Source organism: Aquila chrysaetos, chromosome 8 (genome assembly GCF_900496995.4).
Source record: "Aquila chrysaetos chrysaetos chromosome 8, bAquChr1.4, whole genome shotgun sequence".
Classification (NCBI taxonomy): Eukaryota; Metazoa; Chordata; class Aves; order Accipitriformes; family Accipitridae; genus Aquila; species Aquila chrysaetos.
Window position 1 is genome coordinate 17,400,253 of NC_044011.1, and position 24,091 is coordinate 17,424,343.

At 40.2% G+C, this 24,091-nt stretch overlaps 1 protein-coding gene across 8 annotated transcripts in view; it reads left to right on the top strand.

Annotated features, from left to right (window-relative positions):
* ARID1B (AT-rich interaction domain 1B) overlaps positions 1 to 24,091 on the top strand; it is a 340,416-nt gene that overhangs the window by 179,063 nt on the left and 137,262 nt on the right. For 5 of the 8 annotated variants that reach the window (XM_030021725.2, XM_030021731.2, XM_030021728.2 and 2 more), the window contains exon 5: positions 8,484 to 8,525. The exons of the other annotated variants lie outside the window; for them this stretch is intronic. In XM_030021725.2, the coding sequence (XP_029877585.1) occupies positions 8,484 to 8,525 (42 nt within the window). The remainder of the gene's footprint in view (positions 1 to 8,483; positions 8,526 to 24,091) is intronic. 8 annotated transcript variants of the gene reach the window in all.

A 24,091-nucleotide genomic window follows, 5' to 3' on the forward strand; every position in this document is an offset into this window, starting at 1 on the left:
TATGTAGAGGGGTAGGAAAAGGGAGCTGGGGAGTACTCTGCAGTTGTAGTCTTAAACAGCAGAAAACCCTCCCCGCTGGTGAGGGTGGCTTTAAAACATGCCTTTCTGGAATATTTAAAAGCATTATGGCACTGCAGCTGTTCAGTACCACCCCCTAGTTGCTGGTGGATGGCATCTTGTATTTACGCTAAACGACCCAACTTTGTCTGAAAAGGGCTATTAGGGGGTGTTCAGGTGGCCCCTGGGGTTGCTGAGCTGTGGTGGTGGGAACCTCCAACCCTGTGAGTAGAGGGTGGTGGCATTTTAAGCCTTTTTGGTGTTTTCCATAGCAGGGTCCCTCTACAGCCTAACAGGGTGACAGCGCATCAAGGCGGCTGCTGGAGAGACCCTTTGCAGTGGACTTTGGTAGACAAGGTTCTATGATTCCCACTTTTGGAAGTAGGGAATTAAAATGAAATCATGATGTTGGAATAAGAGAGTAAGAAATATAAATGGATTAGAAAAGGTGCGGACACAATACCTAAATAAAAGGTTTACCATGGCAGTAATTGTTACTGCTTATGTCACATGGTATAATGACAGTTTTTCAGGATTTCCCATATATTAGAATGCATGAGGATGAAAGGTTGGAATTCTGTTTTTATAGTATCTACCACTCTTTTCTTAAGGGGAATTAAATAGCAACTGCTCTGAAATTTCGGTCTAAGTACAACAATCATTTTGATCTCTACATTGTCAAATAAATATCAAAAGCTAATTTTCAGTACAGCTACTCTGTTTCATGCAGCGTTCTGGTGTGGAAGAACTAATTGTACATTACACAGCTTTACATATATATATGAAAAACAGTATGACAGAAAAATACAAAAGAATTTGAACTATGAATATATGTTTACAGAGGGAAAACGTGTATATATATATCTCTTTTACCTGTTTCATCTCCTAACGACAAGAGCAGATGAACATGTTGCTGTCATGAATTTGCTGCTGATCAGCTGTTTATATGGTACCTACAGAGGAGTAAGTTATCACAGAATTGTAACGGATGGGAGCGTGCTCACAGATAGGTCTCATAGGTTCCCCTGCAGTGAGCGTGCCCTGGGCAGAGATGTACACAATCTCAATGTCAATTTATCAGGGATTTGTAATGGTTGTTTCCTGGTGCAGACCTAAGTATGTTTGTACCTTTCTGTCTTTTTGAGCTTACAGGAATTGCCCCATTGCCCACAACATTTTTCTCCCGAGTTGCTTCTAATATATGTAATTCTGTTGTAAGTATTGCATCTTACAAGGCTGATGGTTATTGCCCTTAGTTAGCTAATATTTAGAGTTTAATTTTTTTGCTTCTTAGGGATTGGCCTTGTTCCCAGGATTTTGCAAAATATTTGCAATGGGAGACTAAACCAGCAGGTTAGTCAATAGTACGTCCAAGAACGTGTGTTAGGCACAATGTTAAAGATATGAATGATTTTTTGTGGTTGTTGTAAATCAGCTTCCCCCAAAACATTAGCATTTAAGAAAAAGTTTAAAAATATGAGCAGGACAGATCTGTTCCACTAAATAGCTTTTAAGAACATGAGGCATCGTTGTGTTTTATCTCGAACACTGGCTGACCAAGTACAGAGCTGCTTCAGCGAGCTGCGTCCTTGAGCCACTGTGTTGTCTGTACATGCTAATAAGGAGAATGAGGAGAATTAATAAGCAATTTGAGCTGCAGCGTAGTTTCTTGAAACATCTTTTCAAACCTTTTTAAGACAAAGTAGCACACAAAGTTATTCTATTGTTTAAAACGAGATCATTTTGTTACTTAATTTGTATTTTTTGAGCTAAAAGTTGTGTCTTCAAAAATTAACACTGATCTTTATTATTGCTGGATCTGGTGAGCTAAGAGATAAATGACTGATACCACAAAGAACAAACAAAATAAATGAAAGGGAAAGTCTAAGAAAATGTGGATGCCAGATTTAATTAATAATTGCCCTGAATTGGCACATTGTATCCAGTTTTCACACAGGTCAAGCTGTGAGGAGATGGCATTTACTTGACCGAAAGGCCTTGAGTAAGTAGTCTCAACGGACTTTGTATAGAAAGTGAGGAAATCTCAGCTGATCTATCCTTAATTCATGAGATTTATACTGTGTGACTGTCATGCCTTTATTTCAGGCATAGATTCATGGTCATAACAAAGGTGTGTCTTTGTATTTGTTCAAGGATTGCCCAGGGAACATGCCCAGTCCTCGCTTGCTACAGACTTGAAACCTAGCCTGAAGTACATGCATGATTGCCATTAAAAATAAACAAAACTGGTGGCAGGTAGCAGAGAAAAAGGGAAGGAAGGGTTGTCACAGTTACCAAAGTTTATTCCTGCAGTTCTGCATGCATTAAAAGCTGTGTACGCCCTCAGTAAGACCTTGAAGAATTGCCAGAAACTAGTGTGGGTCATGTAGGTTTGTCCCTGCTCCAACAAGAAGGACAACCATCTTCTACAATTGCTGAATCCTAAATTACTTTAAAAGGAAGGCAAAGGGAGGAGATACCACAGCTAGTTAGGCTGGATTTTGTAAAGATATGAATGACTATAGCCATATTCATCTTTGAAATAAACTTTCTAAGGACTTTGAAAAATGCAGACTGGTTTAACTTCTTGTCACCTTAGTTTAAAAAAGACAAGTTCAGAACTGGTGGTGTGTGGGTGGTTAGGCTGATGGGAAAACCTTAAAAGCTGAGAATCTGTGCTAGAAAAGGATTATGAGGGTATATCTGCACCAAGCACTACAGCATCCTCCGTGTTTCACACTATCCAGGCTACTTCCTGGAGACAGCAAGACGGGTGTGTGGAAATAGTAGTTGGAATTACGTTTGCAATGCTCCGCACCCCAACTAATGAGTCCCATTTATAAGTTGGTGGGACTACAAAGCCTCCCCCAACCTGCCACAAAGCCCTCTGTAAGTCAGAAGGCAAACGTGGGTACAAGAGCAAACAGTTTGATTATGAACTAGGCAGTGTGATGTGGTTTCTCTTATCACGATTGAGCAAGAAGTGCACCCCAATGGTGAGAAGGTGATTTGACAGTAATTCAGGAGACAGCACCTGTATTTCCTCATTCTTTTCGGATTTTGTTATCACAGGGAAGAGAGTCCTTTCTGATCTGATTGATCTTTACTGAACAGGGAAAATGAAAGTATTGCAAAATGCAAGTATTAACATATACTCTTTTTTTTTTTTTTTGAGCATATTTTGGAAGTGCCAGAGGCATGCCTTTTTAGTAAGCAGGCAGTTGGCAAAAACCCTCCAGGTATCATAGAAGCCCTGTGCTATAATTTTCCTAGAATAATAACGTCAAACAAATGACAATAGAAAGCCTATAAAATTTGCAGCCAGCTGGGCAAATTCTTGTGTGTGACCCACGGAAACTCTTAAGTGCCCGTGCAGAATATTTTGTCTTGATCAGAGCTGCTCCAGTCTGCTGCGTTTCTTGCCAGAGTAGCTGTAACCCCCTCACCTGCCAGCTGCAAATAGCGGCTCCATTAGATGAACTCTGAGGAGCTCCGATCCAAGTCTGAGAGCAGCAGTAGGTGTGTGTTGTATTGGGAGTTTTTGCCTGGGTAGTTAAATGTAGATTGATGATCCTTTTCAGTATTAGCGTTAACAGGATATTATATGGGAATCGGCATGCATCAGAAATTACTATTAGTGCTTATTTTCAGATTCCCCCGAAAAAAGATGGAGAGGGCTTCTGTGACCCATGTCTTTTGCGAGTAAGTTATTTTGTCCTTGCGTACTTGCTGCCTCATATTCTGTTATTTGGATAACAGTCTGGGTATTAAGCATAGCTGTAATTTCTCCTGTTAACGGTATTCCACGTCCCGTGGCTCTTACTCAGTTCCATCTAATCCTATCTCAAACAAAATCTTGATGAGACAAGAAGGAGCTGGAGCGAGCTGAGGACCGAATCAATGCCGAGTATGGCTTTGGAGGAGACCAAATTATAATTCCTTGTGTCATCTGATCACTAGGTTGTACAACTCTGTTCCGAAAGGGTATTGTTCAGCATTGCTCCTCGAGGTTTTGACCTATGTCTTAACTTCTTTTCTTTTTGACAGGGAGGTAAAAATGACTTTGTGCATGATTTACTGTAAGTCTCTTGGTTGCGATGCAGTATTGTTTGCAAATTGGAGCTGTACGAGTCCTTTATTGAAAAGCAAAACAAAAATACTGAGTGAGTCTCATTACTTCTGACAAAAAAGAGACTCAGGACAACTCCCCAACTTGTTTCAGGGTGCTCCACACGTTACTCATCAGGAATCCTCCAGGCCAATGTGAGCACATTTATGAATTCTTTCATCTCGTAAAAGAAAACTATTAAATGCTGTTCTATTCTACTGTTAAATTATAGAATACTCCATGAGGAGTAGTGGTCTTGCCCACAGCTGCCCATTTTAGAGACCATGTAGGTTGTGCAGGGAGGTGGGAAGTTCGTCTTGTCACGTGTTGGGGAGGACCTGCAGAGTTTCTTGGCACCATCCCGGCCAGTGCCCAGGGGCTGCGCTCAGACCGGTCCCTGGTCCCTGGAGCGCCTCAGCCAGGGGCAGGCAGCAGGGAGCAGTCGCTGGGAGGGGTGAAGTGCTCGGGCAGGACCTGTGCCCTCCAGCTGTGGGGTACTCCTGCTTACACCACTAATTGCGTCTCACGTAATTGATCTGCAGCGTATGATTAATACACACACTATAGAATACTGCCCCATCACTTACCCCTTACCGCTTACAGTAGCCTTCTAGCCTAGAATTGCAGGATACTGTAGTGTGGTTTGGGTTGGTTTATTAGAAGTGAAAAGGCTGCTTGATTCTTTAGATAAACTGGAAAAAGTACCAATGAACAGTGATTAAAAGTTGCTTTTACATAGAAATAAAATACAGGGCAAACAAGCCTATTCAACTGTAACACTGTACTGTGAGGAGTGGAGAGCAGACTGAAGCAAAGATTTGGAGCAGTACCTAGGGGAAAGCTACTGTATATGATACAGATATATATCCACATGAAATCAACAGTGCTTCATTTAAGAACCAAGTCTGCTTTTTTAATGATACAGTGAATTTTTCACTGTAAAAGAAAAACGCTCCCCTGCCCAAGGTAGTATATTCACATATGTAAAGTCAGAACAGACAACTATAATAGGAAATGTTTAACTGCCACAAATAAGTATATAATGAGAAGTTCTTAATTCATATCTGATTATCTTGAAGCAATAATGAATCTCTTGTTCATTTTTTTGTTTATTGGAATGGAAGTGATATATTTTGAAGATGATTAAGAGAAAGATGGTACTTGCCTGATACATAAGGAAGTTTTCTGTTCTGCTTGGGTAATGTGGGTGCTGATTGAAGTACACTCTCATTCCCACTAGAGGGGGGTCCTCTCAGCCTAGGTTGTAATGCATTTTGGCTTTTTTTTTTTTTTTTGAAACTCAGCATGAGGAAAACCTCACATTGTCTCACATCTTGTTTCAGTATATTATATTGTGTATCTTATGGTGTCAGCAGTTACTTGTCTCCTACTGATCTTAACTGCCTTTTATACAAAGAGGTGAAAACCAAAATGAATGGATTAACACACTAGTACACTGGTAAACACAGTAGTAACAAAGAATACGGAGGATGTTCTATTGCATCATCTGCAAGGTGCGGGTAAGTATTTATCACAGAAGTGATGTGATCACTCTTGGAAAAACAGAAGTGGCATTATCAGACCTGTTCAATAACATTTTTTAATTAGAATTATTATCTACACCCAACAGCTGCTCTCCGAACCATTTTATTGTCTCTGCGAGCCTTACATTTCTAAGCATAAAAGAAAGTATTTCTATATGTAAAAGAGACTAAGAGTATGTTGCATCAGCTTAAACTTCTGCTTTATTTTTTGATGTCATGCTTTGTTCCTCTTCTCAGTTTCTTGGTGAAAAGGAGGAGGATTGAGCTTTGTAAATGTGCTGGTTGTTGTGCCACGTTAATTCGTGTGTTTTGAAGCTATGGCAATCGCGAGCATTCTCTTGGCCCTGAGCGAGCAGGAGCTGAATTAGCACAACTCATTTGTTGACAATACCACTGTAGTTTACAGTGAAGGTCCCCACATGGTGAGGTGGCCTCTCTGCAGATGAGGCGGAGTGCAGAGCCCAAACAAAGGAGGCTCTGCCCCGTCTGTCCTGGGTCAGTGCAGGAGCTGCGTGCATCCGCGGTGTGCTCCTGCAGCTGGGAGCCTTTGAGGGAGCACGGGGCAGAGGGCAGGCAGCTCTGGGCAGGCTCGGCAGGGCCGTTAGCCCAGCTGGGACCGCTTGGGAAGGGGAGGAGGAGGCAGGGATGGCAGGGCAAGGGAGGCAGGGTGGACCAGGGCTGGATTGAAGGAGGGAATCAGAGAGGGACCCAGTGACACAGAGAAGGCTCCGGTTTTCCTAATGAATCTCTAGAACAGAAGTGTAGCAGAGTAATAAACATTAATGGGTCTGGAGGTAGCATCTAGGGTATGCGACTGGCACAATTACAGGGTGGAGAAAACTGTGTGAGTTTTGAACAAGATTGTTCAAGTTCTGGGGTCTGTCTAGTCACGATAGCTGGATGTTGTGCCAAAACAATAAGCCTAGTGAAAATGAGCATTCACAGTTTAGATGGGTACCACATTAACCCTAACCAGACTGCTTCTGATACAGGAATGACTTTTTTCAGAAGCCACTTGAGCACCTGAGTAGGGCGCTGTATTGTGACAGGCAGTCATACTGTTATTTTCAATCCAGTGGCTGATTATTCTCTTTTTGGCCCTGGGCAAGTCACTTAACCCTCTGTCTGTTCCTTCATCTGTAAGATATATTATGGATATTTATCAGTCTCACCAGGACTGATTGTTTAATATTTATAAAGTGCCTAAAGGATTAGAAGCTTAATATAAGTGGCTAATACATATCATTTTAGATTGATTTTATTTACTTGGATTCTTTTTTTCTACCTCCTATTGAATGAGATGCTATTTTGCAGCCTCTTACTGCCATTCCTGATCAGCTGGACAGGTCACAATTGGGTAACTTCAGGTTCATTTTCTTCTTTTATTCCTAGTTCCTATAAATGCTTTATCTCCTTCCCCCCCTTTTTTCCCTCCCTTTTTTAATTTAGAGATGAAGAGATACCATATGTTGCTAGATCATGGCATAAATATATTTAAGTGCTGCCATCATTGTTAGTTTATCAGCCTTTCCATTATAAACCCTCTTGTTCAGGGGTTTATAACTCTGGCATTATAACGTGCTTCAGGCTGAAACTTGACATCCATTTTTTCCCTCTTGATTTGCTTTAAATCCTTCACTCTTCTTAAGTTAAACTGGAGATTAGATACGTTAGTTATAGTTATACTAGTTGTATAAATTATAATGCAGCAGTAGGCATTTTAAATAGGATGTAAATCAGAGAAACAGAGAATTTCCTAGTTGTTAAACTGTGAGCCTGGGAGTAGAAATCTGGAATTCCTTTCCTGAGTGTGTCCCTGGCTTGACACATGACTGCTAAGAAATTATTTAACCTCTTTCTGCCTCACTCTTCTGTCTGTATATTGGGATGATGACATTTCCTACTTCACTGGTGTATTGGGAAGCTTAATTAATTAGAATTCATAAAAGCACCGAGATTCTCCGGTGAAAGGTGCTGAAGTGTGAAGTATTTTTAAGGAATCTAATGAAAAATCAGCTTGCCTGCTTTTCTGCGTCTGTTGCCTGTTGTCCCAGATGAGTGTGTATCAACTCTTAGAGCTGTGCGGTATGTGGCAACCAGCAAGGAGTTTGATTTGGAGCACCACTAGATGACCTAGCAGCTTGCTTTCCTCAAGCTTTCAAACAATCACTGTATCTTGCAGCTGGTTAGTCTCGTCCTTTGCCTGGGGAGTTTGTGTTCCCTGAATTCTGTGGTTTTCAAAGAATTCGCTGTGCTCAAGACGGGATAGGAGCCTGCAAGCAACACCTCTGCTGCAGTTTCCCACTAGTGCTGTTAGAACACTTGGTGCTGGTGCAGGAGTACGCAGCCTGGTTAGAAGATAATGGGAGGGGAAGAGTTCAGATATTTCCAGCCTTATTTTACAGGGAGTTGTTGCGGCAGATCGTTCTGGTTGTGCCCAGGCAGCTTTTTGGCGTAGCCAAAACTCCATATGGAGAACAATGTTCCAGCTGTAGTACAGTAAATTTTGGGACACTGACAGATACTCTTTGCATCATTTAGGTTGAGAAACCTTGTTTGTGTCATGAGGGATGCTTTCCGAGTTTCCTCTCTTAAGGGTTTCTGTTGTCAGCTGTTAGTTCAGCATGTCCTATCGTATGTAGGCTTCCTAGGGTTGACCCAGACTGGCATCTTCGTTTACAGATCTCTTCGCCTGGACTGTGGTGCTGTGCTCAGGAGAAAGAGGTTCTTGGTGGTGGCTAAATTTGAAATTATCTTTCTCCTTATAATTTCAGGTTGAAGTCTTGGCCTCCGAGGATTCTACATTTGGACACAAGGTGTGTAGTTTGATGCAGTTTTGTTACATAGGTCCCATCAGTTTAAATTGTTGGATGTGATGTCACAGAAGACGACAATTTTCAGCCTGAGAATTGAGGATCCTGTGACTTGCATCCATCAATTCAGAAGCTTTCCCTTATGTGTGGTGATCTGAGAATGACACACAGGCTGGTTTAATCCTGTTATTTGGTATAAAACCTGTGAGCAAATTTTACTTGCAGAAGCCCGTGTGGAAACATGGAACATTAGCTTTGTAGTAACTTTTAAGATTGGACTTGCCCAAATGCTGGATTTGTTCTTGTTCCATAGATTTGCAGCTCAGAAATTGTACTTGTTACCTGCTTTGCAGTCTGCTGACTGAGCCACTTTGTTCATGGTCCTTTTTCACAGTGCATCTCAAGTAGAAAGTAGTAACGTTGAACAGCTGCATCACCCTGTGTTCAATTGTAGATCAATGTATGGCACACAGTACGCATGTTGGAGAGACCACGTTAGGCCTGCTCTGCTAAATGGATGGGCTGTATCCTAGTTATTGCTGTATGGCCAGTGAGCATTACGGTGACGACCACAGTTTTAATTAAGCACTAATAGCAGATGATTTTAAGCAGGGCAGATTGTGTGTAGGCTATATCTAGTTTGCTAGGAAGGGAGTGGATGGGGAGGGGAAGGAAGAGATGGTAGGAACAGTACGCTAAATCACGACAGTGAACGAGTTCCCTGCTGCTGAAGGCCCACATGCTGTGATACTACTGCAGGTGAGAAAATAGCAGTGCTATTGCTATCAAGGTAAAAAAAAAAAAAAAATCAAGAAAAGATGAAATAAGTTCTCCAGGTTTATATAGAGTACAATAAACAAAATTAACCAACAGAAAAAAAAGCTTTAAAAACACCTAAATATTCATGATGCCAGAATTTACATTGTGTCCGTATTGTACATTTTTATGTTGATATGTGATAAAGTGATTTAAATAAATTATTAAAAAACAGAGCTACTCCAGTATTATTTGAAGTATTTAACATATGGCAGTCTACAGTATTTTCTGCTTTTTATTTAATACCCAGCATCCATACAGAATATTCACTGATTATTTAATAAACCTGGAGGGTCAGCTCTTGTGAACTCATCTCCATAATCCTTCAGACTAGGTGGGTAAACAGAAAAATTACTGAGGTTTATTGTAGGCAATCACTCTCACAACTAAAATGCTGTAGAGGAGGCTTCTTATTTTTTCGTGGTTAGACTTGCAAGGTGTTTTTCAGTCTTGGAGTCATCTTGATGGACGTCCTTTGAAACTCCGTTTTGTTATCAAAAGTTTTAAGAATTTTCTATTACTAAGCTTCAGTTTTACAAAACCAAATCAGTACTGTGACCAACTCTTAACATCATCCTTCAGAGTCTGAAGCAACTTTTCTGTAAGACTCAGCTTCAGAACCAACAGGGTCTTTTTACTCTCTTAAAATAGTAGCTTTACATTATACAGTGAACTATATATGTCTAGGAATGTCATGTAGTTTTTATCAATCAAGAAGAAAGGTAAATATATCATCCCAAATCTGTTAATCCCAGAATTTATCTTAGCTATCTATTTAGGCATGCTGTGAAAGCACTTTATTTCCTCCTCTCCCTTAAGAAATGCTTCCTTTACTGTCTGTCTCAATGATAAATAAATGTTAGTGTCTCTGTTATATTAACAAATGAGTTGGTATGCCCACAGAGAATACCAATTTTTTTAATGAAAAATAATTTTATAAATTAGAAAAGAAGTTGGTATGGCGAATACCAGGTGACATAGTTGAGAAGGATGTAAGGTTAAGAGTTTGCACAATGTAATGCTTTCCTTGATACCAGATTTTAGCCTGAATTTTCCTTAAGGTCTGGTGGAGGCTGTTGAGGGGGCTATCTTTGCGGTTTTGGGTGTAGCATATGCCTCAGCTTGAAACATTGTAGGACCCCTCTGTATGCATAAGCAGAAGCATAATTTGCTGCAGGGGATGACTCTTCATTTGACTATATCCATTCCACCTATCCTTAGACCCTTACCACTTAGTTTTAGGCTTGTTGACAGGCTGTGTTGCCTGTAGATACTAGAATACTGTTTTTTTAAAAAAGGATATTTCTAGAGTGTTGAAAGAGCTTACAATGTTACCCATTAGTCTTAAATTCTCCATTATTTTAGTCTCATAGTAAATATGCATGCTGGCAGTGAATGGGGCTGTTTCCCAAGAAAATGCTCTGAATAAGACAGCAGAACATTGTTCAGCTTCACTGTAGTTGTCATCGGTGAAGTGAAGATCTCTGGTTGATGTAGTCTGCCCCTTGAATAGTTGAGTCTTTGATGATGACGATAAGCGCGTGTAGAAATCAGCTACAGGATGCTTTTGATGTAAGATATGCATATTGATTTGGACAAAATAATTCTTATTTTAGAAAAGAAAATTGAAACAAAAGCTATTGTTTCACAGTGTCAAAATACCCAGGGAAGAGGCACCTTGAAGTACTAAATCTTATCTTTACTCTGTAAGCACAGAATGGGTGCAAATTGTAGACCATTAGCAATAGTCCTTCAAAATGTTCCCTCCACACCACCTTTTTAATAAGAAAACAGTTTTCCCAAAAGAAAGGTGGAATATAAGGCATTTATTGGACTAAAAATTGCATTTTAATATGAACATTTTTTTTTTTTTCATTTTGTGCATATGTGAGCCCAGTACTCTTTAATGGACAATGAAAATGTAAGCAGTTTTTCAATCAATTTAAATAAAAGTTGTTGTTTGATAAGTGTAGACATGCACAGATTTGACAGCATTGCTGTCCAAACTTTTCCTTTGGTTGAATAATAGGAAGCAAAACCATTCGGCTTTCTTTGCAACTAATTTTACAGGAGGAGGAAGCTGTTAGTGTGCTGTAACAGCTTTTTTGAAGATGGTACATGTGGTGTTCAGTTTAATTTACACATGGGTTTGTGTGTCTGTTTGTATGCATGTTTGTTTCTTAAAGAAAAGAAAAAACCAAAACATCTAGCTTCTGACTGATCCTTCTGTTTCAATATTTAGAAGGGTTATGATATATGCATGGTTGTGTATGGAGAGATGTAGGGGAGATGACCATCTAGCAAATTACAAACAGCTGATAGGTGATCTGGGACAGACTTAACAGTTATGCCTGGTTCATTCAAATTCTGCTGAGTATAAACTTACATCTATAATAAGTTTCTTCAAAACCGTAGTTGCCAAAAAACTAATGTAGAGTAAGAGTGAATAGATGCAGTGGTATCTGCCTGAGTCTGCAGTCAACACACAGGAATGTTTTTCAAAGTTGGAAACTCCTTCAGTCCCATTAATCTTATTAAAGCCTAATGATGACATGTGAAATACTAAGAGTACCAATTTATTCTGTGTTTATTTTAGCTGGAATAGGAAGATATATTTTAGCAGATGGGACCAGTGTTCCCAGATGGTAGAGAAAATCAGGAGGGATACAAAGATGTGAAAAAGAAAGAAAAAAAGAGTAAGGTGCACAGAGCAGAAAAAAAAGGTAAAAGGTTTAACCATTTTGAATGAAGCTGATTTAAACACCAAGGCAGTGAACAAATAAAAATAAGTGTCTGAGTTTTTTAAATCCTCCTAAAAGATTTAGATGCTCAATTTCCATTAGAACATTTTAATCCCTGAGGCAGAGTTGAAAATCTTAGTCTGAAAGGTTGGTTATTATATAAAGATTCAACCCACAGTTTATTGTTGTAGGAGCCACATATTGGCATCAGTTGGAATTACGGTGTCGAATGTGGTGGCACATGCTCCATCCAGACAGGCTACAAATGGTGTCTGGCCCCGTCTAGAGAATGCAATGCTCGACTTTTTAAATATTTGTGCTCGGTTTACTCCCGTCTTCTTTCCCTCCCTTTCCCTAAGGCTTTTACTGTCAGCATCTACCTGACCCAAATAACATAGGGTAGAGGAGGCTTCATTCAGTTAAGCAGGGTGAGATCACCTTGTCCATGTGTCTCAACCTGTCTGTGGACGGGTAAAGTGCCATAAGCTCTGTTTGCAGAGATGGCCACATAGCCCGCCTACCGCAGCTAGTGCCGAGGTGCAGTGATCCCAGCTTAGTGCAGCATTAATATAAATAAGTTTGTTAATGGCAGTCCAGCAGCTACATGTCAGAAGGCTCACAACTTTGTGCAACAGGAAAAGAGACACTTATGTTCCCACAGTGGGGGAGCTCCACCAAGAACAGGACTCTCTTATTTGGTAGTGAGCTTTAATCCTTCCATTGTGTGTCGTTTTAAGCTGTGTTGTGATGTAATTGGCTTAATCATTACTATTATGTTTCTTTGCACAAGTTAAGATTGTAATTTGACATATGGAAATAAATGGCAACGGGATTAGTGATTTGCAGGTGTCATTTAAAAACAGGGGGCAGGGAAGAAAGCCTTTCATATTTTGCAAGCGGCGTGTTTGCTAATGTACAGAGGCAGAATTAACTACACAACTGCATCTCACGCTGTCTTGCAGTAGGAGCGAGCTTCACCTGTTTGTTTCTGGGACTGTGCTGCTGGGGTTGAGGAAAGAGAATCTCATTCCCAATGGATGTGCTCAGTGTAGAAGTGATTTTACGTTTCCTTTGCGGAAGACAAATACAGGAGAAAAGCTTTCTCTTTGATCGAGAAATCAGCATAATGGAGACACAGCTCTGTTAAAGAAATGCAGCAGGGGTGGCATTTCTGATGTGGCTGTGTCTTGTGTGGTGGAGCTTTCAGCATTATTCGTGGAACTAGCTGTATTTTTGTTTTGTGACACAGCATAAGGTGATGGCCTTGTCTCCATAATTTAGTAACTCTAGAAGTTGTTGAGAGAGTTTACTCCTAATTCTTTTTAAGTATGCGCTGCTGGGATGCATTTTTTTAATGCTCTTTCTCTGATACAGGATACATGGTTTTAAGAATCAAATGTGCTTAGGACTAAAATACCTGGTTTCCCTCCCAAACATGCTACTTTTACTTGAGTTTATTAAGATTTTTTTTTTTTCTCTCCTCTACCTTGCAAATGCTGCTTTATTGCAAGACTCAGCACACCACAGTGCATCTTCTGTAGCTCACTTGTTTTCATGGTCCTAGATAACAGAAGTTCAAATCCCGAGGGGAGATTTCAGCTACACAGTGTAGCTATGTGTCAGCTTCCTGGTTTGAAGCATAGGACACCAAAGAGAATACATTTGGTGGCTGACTGTGAGTTATGACTGTGCAAATCTAGAAGGAAACTGTTGTTCTAGTGGTACCCGTAACACAGAAGCCTTGAGCTATGAGATGGAGTAGAGATGCCATTTGAGAAAATGTATTCTCAAGAGATTTTTTCTTATTTTTTTTTCAATTTGTATTAGCTTGATTGCAACAAAATAGTACGTACTTATTGGAAAGAAGGAGAGAAGAAGCCATTGAAGGAGAAGAAAAAGTAGGCATTAAAAATTGTTTTCTTTTAATTCACGCCTTGTTTAAGACCGCTTTCTTTTGTTGAAGACTCTAAGCAGCCTCTGCTTCTGCCATCTGGTGGTTGCTAATAAAAGTTGCATCTTCAAAGCCAAATTAAATTGTTTTAAAGCCAATTAATCCTTTTCAGAAGAGGATGTTTTCAAGTGTCTGAATTATCTCTGTCTTGATATGTTGACACTTGGAGTGTCTATGTGTGTGCTTAGTATATGGGAAAATATAGAGAAATGAGTCCTCATTTACATCTGTCTGCGCACTGTTGACTTAGGTAGGAATCTGGGGGTTGTAAATAAATTTTTGGATTTGTTTCAGCTTAGAAAAAATAGGCATTCGCATTAGCCTCCATTAACTTCTGTTTCACTACCCAGAGCAGAGTTAGGATTACACGTTTCCCCAGTTCTGTTGTTGTTTTCTTTGTGCAGTTGTTTCACCTGAGGTGTTCAGATGACTAAGAGGATTTTCCAACCCTCTTTCTTTGAGTCATTTTTAAAGCTGTGTTTTAGGATTGCTGAAGTCTTCTGAGAGCCCTATGCACTGGGTGTTTTCTACGAGTAGAGAATGGCATTATAGCAGGGAGCAAGGTGCTCTTTTAGTATTCTTAGGGACTCTTTACAGATGCGTCAAAGTGTTTTGAAGTAGTTATGACTAAGTAGCAGCAACTTGAACATGTTTCTGCCTGGACCTATGTGTATCACTGCTGTGTTATTCGGGACAATCCAAGAACAGGCAAAACCAAGCAATTGTGATCATGTTTTAGAAATCTAATCTAAGTAATCAATAGTTCTTAATGTCTGGTAAGTTTAGTCTCAATAAATATCTCTGTGGTCTGGGTTTTTTTTCCCAATTAGTTTTATAGAAATTAAGAGGCACACCAAAGAGATTTAGAGCCCCAAGTTCCTCTCCATCTATTGTACAGTCCCAGCTGTGGTCCAACTTTGTCCTGAGTGCTGCAGGCTGTAGAAGAGTGTATCTAACCACCTTGAATACGGAGGGTGAAATCAGAACAAGAGTGCTGTATCCCATCAAAATCCATTCCAAACAGCACCCGCTTGTTGTTGTGCCCCACTCCTCACAGCTCACTCCTGCTTCCCATATAGAGAGGATCTTAAAGCTCTGTGGGAGTATGGAAAAAAAGTCAGAGCTTCTTAGAGGTCCTAATGCCTCCTTGTGTAGTGGAGGTGGATCTGGACAATTCCAAAACAATCTTGCATGAAGAAGAAGGGATGGAATGATACATAGAACAGGAAAAAGTCATATGTTAGCTGAGAACCCCCAGATGTGAGAAAGTTAAGACACGCTGGATAAATGGTGTAGTAGCGGTTGGTTCTTTCCTCCTTCTGTCCTGTAGCCCACACTCCTGGACTGTAGTCTCAGGAAAGACAAGACAAGGCAAGGCTTTAGGAAGGAACTGTCTCCTGTGGCAATGTCCCTGTGCAAGTACAGCATGTCTGGCTTTCTTGGATATTCCCTTGTTTCTTCTCTTGCCAGTGACCCAAACTAGTGATAAATACATGTTTAATGCTCCTTTTCAGCATGAAGCATCTCATGATGCTTGCAGACTAAAGACTGATGGCCTCAGGGTTAGACTTAGGCAGTCTGCATGGATAAATGTGGTAACATTTGTTTTACAAAGCTCCCCAGTGCTCTGTGGCAGGCTGGTGTGAGTGAGCACAGCTGGTGAACATCGTGCCCTCCTCAGCACCCTTCAACATAGCTGTCGCATGGTTTGTCTAGTGCCCCGCAATCCTTTGGGATTAGCGCTAAAAACATGTAAACTGCTAGCTTGCTTCCTACATCGTCTCTACTTTATGGGAATATATAAACATGATGAACAGCCTTCAACTCCAATACTGCACAGTTTATGTTACCAAGGTGTGGATGGGGCCACGCTTCGGGTTTTGATAAAAGTTTAAAGCTCCCACCGCCTTTCTGAGAGTACCAGGGGGGCAGCAAGTGGTGTGCAGTTTTCAGAACCAGATCTGTATGCGATTCAAGGCAACCGTTTAGTTTTTGCTGAAGTGGTGTCTGTAAGTAAGAAGGCTTGGCAACTGGTTTTGCTTTTCTGATCAATCTGTATCCCTCTTCAGTCGGTTATTTCTCCTACATTTCTGTGGCAATTTAGGTTGCCGCTTTGTTGAAGTTAACTGCTGCATCCTTGAACCACCCAGCTCATGTGGCAGCAGCACCAGCAGTCCGTACTTCCCCATGGTGCTTTTTTGAAGAGGTGGTCTGTAGTATGGTTTGCCCTTTCCAAACTCTGTAGAAGTGCCCCCAAAAGTGCCAAGTTTGGTACTGCTTTCATGGTGGCAACATGCCTCACCTTGAGGGTTTGACTGAACCCACCATTTTCCCCCAGTCGCTACAATGCAGTGATAGAAGTTACCACCAAAAAAAAGAGAATTTATTTTGTCACACTTCCTTCTGTTCCTCTCTACATTTTTAACTGGTGTGCGCACTTAGGCGGCCAGAGTCTGGTGCGCCTGAGCTGGCTGCTGGTGCCTGGCTGGGTGTGCAGCCCGGGGTCCTCCCTCGCTCAGCTGCCTCCTCTTACCATGTAACCGGGGTGATGCTGGCCTGATAGCGGGTCCTTTACAGTTCTGTGTGGCCCCTTTGATTTATACTGCTGGTTTGAACTGTGAGGGAGTATCAGATTTACCTAGAAGTCGTCTAACAATTGGAACACGATGTTTGCTTGTAAATACCTGCACATTTTAAATAAATGTTGAGGCAGGTGGTCTCTTTGTTTGGGGGTGGGAAGAGGGCAGGACAGAGTATTTGCAAATAGTTTGCTGTTCCTTCTTGATTAGGAGAGCAGGTTAGACCAGATTTCTTTTTCTTCTGTAAATTCTACCTGATTGCACAACTGGTGGGACCAGAACTGCTCCCTCCAGCAACCAACCCCACCTTGCGACAGGAATCAGGATCCAATTCATATTGCAACTTAAAAAACAACAACAAAGAAACCACAGATATTTATTTTGGTTTGGTTTGGGTTTTTTTAAACTACTGTTCATTTGTTTGCTTTTTTTGTATAGCATTCTTTTCTTAACAGCATGAAATACATGTATAGAAGAAGATTCAGAATTCTGCTATGTAGCTGCTTCCCCTGATTGTATAGTCGGCTTGTTAAAACTAGTGCTAAGTTTGAAGAATAGGAATTGCAAAGAGGAACGTGAGAAAGTTGTTGGGTAAACAGATGTGATTTAGGTTTTCATTTTCCCTTTTTTTCCCTGAGACAAGGTCAGGTGTGTATCATGCTTTGGAGCTGTGCTTTGCTAGAAAAAGGACTGTTGACGTGCCACAGATTTCAAGGAGGAAAAATAATGACAATAATGCAGAATCTTGGGCTTTTTACTGAACATACATTTCTTTTACAAAAAAACCATAATTTTGTAACTTTGAAGCGTCAATTATTCCATTGTTCGTTTTTTAAGAATTTCTTCTTGTGAGACAGGGTTTTCTTCTAGTGAATTGGGATTTTGATGGATAATTTTATTTGATTAGAATGACACTGGGAAATCTTGTTTTTCAAGGTCATTTCTTTGATTTTCTTGGTGAACAATTAATTATACAGGGTCTTAATATTTTCTTACATAGGAAGATCAAGATTACAGATGGTTTTGGCATGATTTTCATACTGTTGCAATGCTTTAAATTGTTTAATATCGCACACATGTAAACTCTGGTGATACATTTCGAGTGTAACAATCGTTCTATGTGTTTTATGATTTTACTACTGAATCCTTGCTACTACCTGAAATAGAAAGCAGACGGATTTACAGTCTCTAGGAAAACTTGCCTTAACATTTTAATCTGAAGCAAAATAAGCATCATTCGTACCGTTCAATTTAATGTGACTGTTTTCATTCCACTGGCTGATTCCTCCCCCCCACCGCCTGCCCTTTATCAAGATCTATTTGAATCTCTCCCAGCCTCCTGTGGAACTTCCTCACAGTGTTATTCCTTGTGTCAGAACCGATGTACTGATTACCTTGTAAATGTAATCTATATTTAGAGTGGTTTTACAACTTCAGTCCTTGTGCAAGGCCTGTGCTCTGATGGAGGGATGTACACCTTAAAAACACTTGTGGGAAGAGCAGTTAGAATACATACTAATTTAAAAATTAATAAAAGTATTTTGAGAAATGCATGAACTGCTGCTTATGAAAGCAAGCAATGAAGTGAATCATGTGGAACTGGCTTTTGTCACATCTAAGTAACTAAATATCATTATAGCACATATGATTGTGTGCAAAAGCTTTACAGTGATGTAGATATGGCTGTTTATATGCTTATTAACTTGTAGTTTTTTAGTTGTGGTGTGTGCAGAATGCTGCCAAGGTCAAAGTTGTTAAGCTGCCCCAACTAGTACTGAGGGAAGAAATTATGTTAGCTAAAGCTTTCTTACTTTTTAAAAGTAAACTCTTTTTAACCAGTGGTGTTGTGAAAAAGGATCTTGAAGGAGAAATTTGGGGATGCTGGACTTGGAAATGGCATGAAATTAAGGAAATTAATTAGGATTAGAACTGGTGTCTTTGGTGGAACAAATGCTGAAGATGGTCAAGATACTCTTAGGATCCTGTGTGTTGCCTGGCTTAATTATACAGAGGTTTGAAAGTGAGGAGGAAAAGTTCAAACTTGATACAGTGAGCAAGGGAAAGCTAATGGAGCACATTAAAAATGCAAGCTGACCTAGATAGACTGTTGAATGGTGCCATGTGGTGTGCAGCTTTATATGGCAGGCTGCAGCGTCTTGTTGACCAGAATAAAGCTAAAAAGGCTGAAAATACTGCACTGTTTACAAATCCAAAGAAAAGATAGCAGAATTGGGCCATCCTGTTCTGTTTTATAGGTGGTGTTAAGAAAAACAACACTATTAGAGCTTTTTCACTATGAAAGCAGCTATTGATTTCTGTTAAATGTATACAACATTTGTTTAAAAAAAACCCTACAGAAATTACTTCTGGGGAATGATCAATGTTCATGCCCCATCACAGCAAGTGTGTGTCTACTTTCTGCTCTCTTCTAAGCTACATGTACACAGAACCCCGGAAGATGGAAGAAAAATTAGTGTTATGTTAAGAGTTAGTTGATCAGAGCTAAATTCTTTATTTCTGGAATATGATGATATTCAGTATGGGAAAGGTTAGCAGAATCCAGCTGTTAATTTTACGGTACTTTTCATTCCAGATTAACTTTGAAGAACTATTTTAAGAGGTGTCGAAGTATGAGAAAATGTTAATACGATATTTTTCAGATAATGAATATTAAAATAGCTTTTAGCTGCTGTTTGAAACTTGATGGAAAGTAATTTATTTTGGTATTGAGACAGTTTGAACTTGGAATGATTATCTTAGCTTATTTATAAATACCAAAAAAAGGTTACAGAGGAAATGTTGACTCCTCCCCCCGCTGCCCTTGCATCTGCCTTAGCCTCTGCTCAAACTGTATAAATGCAGGCATATATGATTGGGATATTACATATTTTTATAGGACTAGGAGGTTTAAAATTGATTTTTTTTTCTAGGCCTGTAAGTTATAATGTGTTTTCAGTTGGTACAATAATAATAAAAAAGGCTTGCATGTACCTGTGATGCATTTGATTCCTCCCTGCAGTGACTCATTGTGGATCTCTCTTACAGCTAAGTGCTTGTTCCTTGTGATCAGAGGAAAATGCTACACACCTTCTGCTTTGTGCCTATTAAATTCAAGTTTCTATTGTAGGCAACATTACACAGCTATCTTTGAGAATTAAAGGGGAAAAAATATCAAGAACAGTAACTGAAGTGAAAAATTGAAAAGCCACTTTGTTCCCCCTCAGCCCTAATGTCAATTTTCAATGCATTTCTGCTTTCATGCTTGCCCCTTCCAAATTTACAAATTTTTCTTTCTTTAGTGACCATAATGGCAATTGCTCTTTTCTTTCTTCTGGAACCTAAATGATGGATCCCAACCTTTTTTAAACTTGTTATGTTAAACATAACATATAGTTCCTTTATCCGGACCAGTATTTTGAGTTGAAGAAGGGATAATTTTCTCCAATTTTGTTATCATTTTCCCCCCTCACCTTTTTCATTCCCTGAGGGATTGGTCTGGAGAACAAAGTGTCTGTGTTCCTGGGAACAGAAATAGATTGTTCCATTCATAATTTAGTGATCTATTTCTGTTTGGCAAAGTTAAGCACATGCTTAACTTCAGGTCTGTGATTAAATCTCACTGACTCCAGTACAACTTAAAGGCTTTGCAAAACTGTGGCTTTTATTCCCATCTCACCATCGCACCATTCCTTCTGTCTCATTGCTCTTTTTTTTCTCTCACCCCCCCCCCCCCCCCCCCGCCGTGCTGCAAGTTGACTGTGCTTAGTGTCAGCAGTTTATGTTCTGCATGTTTAATGAAGGCCATGGCTCAGCTCAGCATAGCCCTTCCCCTTACGCTAACAGAATTTTGATAAATGAGATTTCCTTGTGCGGAGAGCCGAGAAGGGGCTTTGACGGGAAAAGGCAGGGCATGAAATCAGCAGGTGTCAGGGTGTGCAAATTATAGGCATTTTAAACCAAAAACAAAATAAAGAACTTGTTATGACTGACCGTCTTCAAAATGTGTATCTTCCTATGAAGCACAAAAAAGGATTTAGCAGTATACTAGCAAAACAAAAGTAAATTTGGTAAGCAGTAATCTGAATCAACATATTTCTGCCTTCCTTTTTGCTCCGTATTCCCCATGCCTACCACCTCAATCGTCAGAAGTATGCTATATAAGCAATTGGATTACAATAATCATTGCTGAATTTAGCACCTGGAAATACATTTCAGTTGTGGTTTATTTCCTGTGTTGATCTAAACCATTAGAAATTTTCTATTTTATGCCCACTCAAGTTATTGACTGGAATAGCATAACAGAGGGAACTAGTTGCACAGATTAAAAGAAACTGCCAGCAGATATTGCAAGAAACCTTTTCAACTAAGGTACATTTCTATGATCCTTCCTCTGTTTTCAGTTCTATTTTCATTTTTCTGATACCGCTCACTACATCCACCCCTGCCCCCTGCTCTTTCAGTCTTTCTCCTTCATGCAGATTTAGCTTGTTTAGTGACCAGTCTCCTACTCGGCCTATATTGCTGTGTAATTTGAAAAAATCTTTAGTGTGCTCGCATGTGCCAGTGAGGTATTGGATTTTTGAAATAACATCAGACTCTTCACTGGAGATTATAATCTGATACAAATGATTGAAGGCCAGAAATGGATACTGCAGACCTAAAACTGGAGCTATTTTATTACCTTATGTAATGTTTCATAAGAGTTTCTGCAGCTGTAGTGGATTAGAGATGAATTGTTTTTATTGGAGAGATGAAGAGAAAGGACAGTTGGTATGGTTATAATAATTAATAAATAACACAGTTAATTACTGTGCTGGCTCTCCAGTATGTTCAAAGATGAATTTAAATCAATTTGTGTTCGCTTCTATTAAAATACTCAAAACTGTATTTTTATACACACACACAAAAATATAAAGTATATATACACAGAGCTGTGTATTTAAATATAGATGTATAGTTTTATTTTTTTATGTATCTATATTTAGTTACTTAGTTTTTTTCTCTTTATTTGGCAGGATTTTTGCATGGCTTGAAAGCGGGGATAATTGCAGATCTTGTAATTTTTTCATAAGTTGATTCATACCATACCTGTGCGCTAAGTCTTCCCGTAATGCATACAAAGAGTTTCTCACGATTATTCTGCTCACCTCCAACCACCCTCCTTCTCTCCTATCAGCTGGGTGCCATTTGGGCCCCTCCACAGACGGGAGAAGCTCAGGGTTGCACATGATCACCCACTGGCGTGTTCTGGTGTACAAATTTTCTCTTACAGAGGGTATATTTTTTCTTAATTATTAAGAAATACTCTTTATTCTAATTTCATCTTGTCCTAAATTTGTGTTTAAAAAAAAAAAACAAAACTGACCATTGTTTCTTTCCTTCAGATGTTTTACAGCAAAACAACTGCAGTTGCACAGGCAGTGGCTTCCAACAGTAGCTGTAGACCTTAGACTATGTTGTACCTTCTCCATATTTTACAGTGTAACTTGTAATATACCCTTTTAAAATCCTGAATTCCAGTCTCTTAGCCCCCATCGATCACAAAGAGTATTTACAGCCTTGTCTGGGAGATGCTGGTGACTGGGTGGCAGGCAGGCAGAATTCAAGATTCCTGTAAACGACAGCCAGAAAAGGCTCTTCCACAACATCTGATGAGGGCTTTTGGGCCATTGGGCAACTGTAATGACAGATGCAATTAGTGTCTTTTCTCTCAGGTTTATTGTGTTCAAGGCAGAAGTGTTTGGGAAGGACACCAGAGGAGCTTGGTGGGGCCATGGTGCTCCTCTCTGTGGAAAACCAGTACTGACCTTAGGTGCTCCAGCACCTTCTGGGCCTTGGCGCATTCCATTTTTGTGTCAGAATGGCAGTCACAATTTTAAAGTTGAAATACAGGAATAAAAAAGTAGTGTGAACCACCTTATCATTAGGCAGATGTGTACACAAATGCACATTAAAGCACAGGTCCAGTTGCTGTTTGAGATATGCAAAACTATTTGATTGTAAATGACTTGTTCCACGACTCTTCCATTAGCTTTACCAGGGAGTCAGCCCTAATTGAAGTAACTAGTGGGCTCTTAGGATTCATTTCAGACACTTTTTTCTCATGGCAAGTGAGAGCTGGACTGAAAATCATCTGTAAGTTTGATGGGACTGTGCAGAGAAGCAAGTTGGTGCTCCATGGCAAGCGAGCAGGGCAGTGCAGGGCAGCCACCTGCTCATGCATCGGCAGCAGATCTGTCTGCGAGGGCCCATTACCATCGGAATTGATGGCAAAATAATTTTTCTACACCAGAGGTTTGATTTCAGTGGGATTGAGCTAGGACTTGAATATACACTAAAATACATCCTTCCTAGGGAAGGCATGTGCCCTCATTTGTTTGGATGGTGCTAGTAACATTTTGGGGTCACTGGAGAGAAGATATGCATGGGTAATGTGCTACGATTGTCCCTCCATCATATTTGAAATAAATGGTTTTAGTTAAACAAAGAAAACATGTTAAAAGGGAAAAAGAGAACTATGTCCTTGCTGCATTTGAGAGTTAAACCCTGTTTATTTGGCCTAAACCCCAGTAAGCGAGGCCAGCGAAGATTTCCTTTTGCTCGCTGCCACTTACTTCCTTCAGACTACCGGGCAGAATGAAATCTTCAGTCCAGAAGAGAAATGTTCAAAAGTATGCAATACATTCTCTTTGCAGGAATTCCTAAAACACTAGTTTACCTTGTGAAATAATTACAGGTAATTATGAACAAGAGTTTATATGGCGTCACCTGGTTCCCTCCCTGCCCCCCCCCCCCCCCCCCCCCCCCCAGCTGCAACTATTGCCACCGTTTCTCTGTGTTGATCTTTACTGCGAATATAAGTTTTACCAAACAGCATTGCTGACTAAGATTTGGAGATTAGTTATGATATTTTACTCTGATGTAGAGTAATTATACTCTAAACTATGGTGGGTATTGTAATTTGGAGATTGCATTCCATACATACCCTTCCATCATGTTCTAGCAAAGGCTGTCCTTGTGCTAAATCTGATAAAATATAAATTTCAAATCCCAAATGTGCACACGCATAAAAACCAACCATACCGAGGATGCCTGTCACTTCATGCTGTTGGCCGGGATATCGGGTGGTTTACCTTTATGCCGTTAGAATTCAAATTATTATGTGATAAACCGCAGCATTAACCTTACCCCTGGAGTAGCGCTGGCTTCTCCGAGCACACCCTGCACTCTGCGGGCTGGGTGCCCCAGCTCTGTTGAGGCCAGGGTGCCCCACTGGGCAGCGTGCTCCTGCTTAAACTTAAATATGTCAACAGCCCTCATTTAGAGGGCTTTTTCAAATGCAGAGTTACATGGAGCCTGAAGTCTCCCCAGAACTGGGGGCCACAGTGTGCAAAATCTGAAACGAACTTCTGGTGAGGCCCAGATGATTGCTATGCTTCAGTAGAGGAGAAGGGTTAGCTTTCTGTTTTTTCCACTGGCACT